Raw genomic sequence first — 4,979 nt, 5'->3', positions numbered from 1 at the left:
CGAACAGCTGAACGCGTGGGGACAGGGACGTGTTGTGCGCGGCGAAAGGCTGGCGTTGGCAATCTGGTGATCGTTGCTTGTCCCTCTTCCTCCCACCCCCCACCCCCCACAGGCTCCTCTGCATCGCATTGGCATCGCCGAGGCTGGAGAGACAACCCACCCGCCTCTCTGCCGCCGAGGAAGGAGGAGGGGAGGGGGGGAGAGACCGGGAGACGCCGGGAAGGGCGGCTGGGCAGCCGAGCGGCGGACCCCCCGACGACCACCACCACCCCTCTCTCTCGATCCTGCCCTCCCCGGATCCAGCGCCCTATGCGCCAGGAGGAAGGCGAGAAGATCCCATGGAGGCGCCGAGGGGGTCCCTCTGAGCGGTGTCATGCTCCAGGGGACACTGCGGAGGAGACGGTGCACTTCTAGCCGGGAGTGGAGATAGCGCCTTGGGGGGTTCGCCCGCACCAGCAGCGCCAGCAGCCGCAGAAGAGAAGACTGTTTCTCATTTTAAAATCGCTTTCCATTTTTAAAACTTGATTCTTTTTTGGGCCTGTGCGTGTCATTTTGTTGAAACCCCCCCCCTTCCCGCAAGAGAGGCAGCATCATGGCGACGCTCCTCCGCAGCAAGCTCTCCAACGTGGCCACCTCGGTCTCCAACAAGTCCCAGGCGAAAGTCAGCGGCGTCTTCGCCCGCCTGGGCTTCCAGGCGGCCACCGACGAAGAGGCGGTGGGCTTCGTCCACTGCGACGACCTGGACTACGAGCACCGGCAGGGGCTGCAGATGGACATCCTGAAGTCCGAGGGGAGCGAGGAGGGGGGCGAGCCGCCCTTGGAAGGGGACACCCACTACCAGAGGGACGGCACGGGGCCCCTGCCCCCTTCCGCCTCCAAGGAGGAGGGGGTCTGCTCCGAGTTGTCCGGCCAGGGCAAGCCCAAGATCACCGCCTGGGAAGCCGGGTGGAATGTCACCAACGCCATCCAGGTAACCGCCCCAGCTCGCTTGCGCTCGGTTGCAGGGGGCGCGATCCTGGCCCCCTGGGAACCCACCTTGGCCATGGAGCCAGGAGGTTTCTCTTTCGCACAGGCACCGCTATGGGTGACGCAAATTCCACTGGAATAAATTTCATGGCAGATCCCTTTCAGTTACTGCTCAGTTACTTTCCTTTCATAGCAGATCCCTTTCAGTTACTGCTCAGTTACTTTCCTTTCATAGCAGATCCCTTTCAGTTACTGCTCAGTTACTTTCCTTTCATAGCAGATCCCTTTCAGTTACTGCTCAGTTACTTTCCTTTCATAGCAGATCCCTTTCAGTTACTGCTCAGTTACTTTCCTTTCATAGCAGATCCCTTTCAGTTACTGCTCAGTTACTTTCCTTTCCGCTCAGTTGCTTTCTGTGGTTTCCAATTGCGCCCTACAGAATTCTAGAAGCCTAGAGTTGGAAGGGTCCTCCGGAGGTCATCTAGTCCAACCTCATAAGCTCAGAACGTGCGCAGGAAACGCTTAATCACCCAGTGATTAAAATATTTGTGGGGTGCCTACTAAGCATTTCGCAGTATGGATCACCAACCAACATTTCCCCGTTTGAATTTCCAAGGGGCGGGGGAGGGCTGAAAGGATGACCAACCAGTTATTTCCCCCCTCATTCAGTCCAAGTTTGTCCCTGGAGGGGTAATCTAAATCGTATTAGAAAACGCAACAGAAGCCATTCCGGATAGATTCATTCGGAGGTTGTGATTTTGTGTATGCACCTGAGACCTAGCGTTAGAAATGGTTCGGAATCTGCGGATCTTTCCCGGATTTAGGACACCTCTCCTGGCAAATGCATTTGCTCGGTTCTGGTGGTTGCGAGTGGCCAAGGCAACAGATGGGCCAGGCAAGAACGTCTTGTCCCTTCTCTTGTCCTTGTTTCGTTAATGTCCGCTCATTCAGCTAAATGTATTTGGAGCAGGGATGCCAGAAGTTACAACCCCCCAAAATTTTTTTTTAAATACCCCGCTTGCTTCTTTTTGTAAATATAACATTTCGTGGTTTTAATATGGATAACCAAAAAAGCACTACTGCAGTGATTTTGTTGTTTGGGAAACGTGGCTGTGTTTTACAGACCAGGGAAATGCGACATAAGGAAATTGACAATCCATTCTTATCGAATGCATTTCGAAGGGGAGGAAGTAGTAGTGATAGGATACCTTCCTACGTCCTACCAAGATACATCCCCCTTCCATATCTGTGTTTTTTGTTCAGCGTAGAAAAGCTTGAAATGCAATAAAATTCCACCCAGGACCTCCCTTGATATTTTCCCCTCCAAAATATTGCCAAACCCAAACCAAATTCCACCTGATTTTTTAAAACTTTATCCTTTTCATTTAAAAAATACCAGTTTTAGATAGCTAACCTTAAATTAATCTACTCTCAGCCTTTTAAAAATGTCCTCTGTGAAGACTTCCCTGGATAAACGAACAAAACCAGAATACTCAATTCAGTCTCTTCTCTACATATCAGCTAGTATACAGTTTAGAGAAGGAATCTAATGATAAGGCCTTTTATCTCCCCCCCCAATATTTATTACAATAACAAATCATGCTTTTTCGAAACTGCAGTTCTTTTTTGGGGAGAGAGGGCACTGTCCCCAGGTGATAATGTATACAGAGATGAAATACTCAAGTATATTATTATGATTATGATTATTCATAGTATTTTACTAGAAGCTGCACACCTTAAAACAAGCATTGGAAGACTACAGTAAGGGACAGAGATATTTTTAGCCATTCAAACACACACACACCCTGTTGTGCAAACGGGATGCAAGATGAGCTTTAACATTTCTAGTTGCCACTTTTTTGTGTGTATGTGAAATTGTTGCACTGATTTTGACGTTTAGATCAATAGGAGTACCCGAGTTAAGGTGAAATTACCAGTATAGGAAAGAATGGTGAACATAAGGATGCTGGTTGATATTTATTCCAAGACTTTATGAATTATTTCATACTTTTCTACCTTTGGAATTAAACATTTAAGCTTTTTGGGGGGAAGGCGTTTAATATATATGCGTTATAAAGTTGACCAAAAATTATAGCTTTAATCTAGTTTAAAATAAGGGATTTTCTGATTGACTAAGATGCTCAAGCATTCATTTAAAAACACTCTCTCTATAAGAAATGTTAAAAGCAGAAGGGGAAAGTATGAAATGGTAATGATTTCTTTCTGGGACCTGCTTCTAAAAGTCTTGATTGTTGTTTAGAATGAGGAGAACCTGCTGTTTCCTTTTGTCTCTGCTTATCCGGAGAATGAGCTGATTCCTGTTGAATAAAAACGAGCCATACAGTCTCCATTTTGTCTCTTTCTAGGGGATGTTTGTTCTCGGCCTGCCCTATGCTATTCTTCATGGTGGATACCTAGGACTCTTTCTAATTATTTTTGCAGCAGTGGTTTGCTGTTACACTGGGAAAATCCTTATTGCCTGTCTTTACGAAGAGAATGAAGATGGGGAGACGGTCAGGGTGAGAGACTCCTATGTGGACATTGCTAATGCTTGCTGCGCTCCCAGGTTTCCTGCCCTTGGGGGCAGGATTGTGAACGTGGCTCAGATCATAGAGTTGGTCATGACCTGTATTCTGTACGTGGTGGTCAGTGGCAACCTGATGTACAACAGCTTCCCTAACTTGCCCGTCTCCCAGAAATCTTGGTCCATCATCGCCACAGCAGCGCTCCTGCCTTGTGCTTTCTTGAAGAACCTCAAGGCTGTCTCCAAGTTCAGCTTGCTCTGCACCTTGGCCCATTTTGTGATCAACGTTTTGGTGATTGCCTATTGTCTCTCCAGAGCCCGTGACTGGGCATGGGATAAAGTCAAGTTCTACATCGATGTGAAGAAGTTCCCCATCTCCATTGGCATCATCGTCTTCAGCTACACCTCGCAGATCTTCCTGCCTTCCTTAGAAGGAAACATGCAGAACCCCAAGGAGTTCCACTGCATGATGAACTGGACTCACATAGCTGCTTGCATCCTGAAGGGACTCTTTGCCTTGGTGGCCTACCTGACCTGGGCTGATGAGACTAAAGAGGTCATCACAGACAACTTGCCATCAACCATTAGGGCTGTCGTTAACCTCTTCTTGGTGTCAAAGGCCTTGCTGTCCTACCCGCTGCCCTTCTTTGCGGCTGTGGAAGTTCTAGAGAGATCCCTTTTCCAGGATGGAAACCGGGCCGTCTTCCCTAACTGCTATGGGGGTGATGGGAGGCTCAAAGCCTGGGGGCTCACTCTCAGGTGCGCCCTGGTGGTTTTCACATTGTTGATGGCCATCTACGTCCCTCATTTTGCCCTTCTGATGGGCCTCACAGGGAGCCTCACGGGCGCAGGCCTCTGTTTCCTCCTCCCCAGTCTCTTCCACCTCAAGCTCTTGTGGCGGAAGCTCTTGTGGCACCATGTGTTCTTTGACGTGGCCATTTTTGTAATAGGTGGTATATGCAGCGTGTCTGGGTTCATTCACTCTTTAGAAGGCCTCATTGAGGCTTATGGAGCCAATGCAGAAGACTAAAAGTGTGGGCAGGACTGGGTTGCATTTGAGGGGAGGGGAAGGACTCACACAGAATATCCCCATAACCAAAAGATTCCCACATCTCCATAAAACAGAAATGTCGTACTTTTAGTTCATTACACCCAACAAATATCACGGAAACCTTAAGCAAAATTTCCAGATTAAATGCTCACCTGGCAGACTTTTTAAATAAAGTAAGACTGAGGAAAAAAAAAGGATATATATATTTTGTATTATTTAGATATTATCAGAGAGGAAAATATTTGAGATATTTCCCTGTCCTGTTTATTCAATAGTTTCAACGTTCTAATCTTTGTACGGGAGGTTAAAAATATTTGGAATTAATGAGAGGTTTCTTGGGAACGTTTTTGCAAGAGTGATGAGAATTCAGTCTTGGGGAAATACATGGCAGCCCAGTTGCTCTGTGTCATCATGCTGGGATACTGGAGAAAATACGTA

At 47.7% G+C, this 4,979-nt stretch overlaps 1 protein-coding gene across 1 annotated transcript; it reads left to right on the top strand.

The window, feature by feature from the left end:
- Window positions 1–587: 587 nt before the first annotated feature.
- On the top strand, window positions 588–4,584 carry SLC32A1 (solute carrier family 32 member 1). Its single transcript, XM_056844063.1, has 2 exons — window positions 588–970; window positions 3,333–4,584. The coding sequence occupies exons 1-2, from the start codon at window positions 593–595 to the stop codon at window positions 4,518–4,520; spliced, it is 1,566 nt and encodes a 521-aa protein (XP_056700041.1). The 5' UTR covers window positions 588–592; the 3' UTR covers window positions 4,521–4,584.
- The last annotated feature ends 395 nt before the right edge of the window (window positions 4,585–4,979 follow it).

This window comes from Euleptes europaea, chromosome 2 (assembly GCF_029931775.1).
Source record: "Euleptes europaea isolate rEulEur1 chromosome 2, rEulEur1.hap1, whole genome shotgun sequence".
In the NCBI taxonomy this organism is placed as follows: domain Eukaryota; kingdom Metazoa; phylum Chordata; class Lepidosauria; order Squamata; family Sphaerodactylidae; genus Euleptes; species Euleptes europaea.
Note: the sequence above shows the minus strand (reverse complement) of the source record. Positions and strands in the feature narration are given on the sequence as shown.

Coding starts and splice junctions, on each gene's coding strand:
- SLC32A1 (XM_056844063.1), top strand. CDS start 593: ATGGCGACGCTCCTCCGCAGCAAGCTCTCCAACGTGGCCACCTCGGTC. Junction 971..3,332: donor ATGTCACCAACGCCATCCAG/GTAACCGCCCCA, acceptor GTCTCTTTCTAG/GGGATGTTTGTTCTCGGCCT.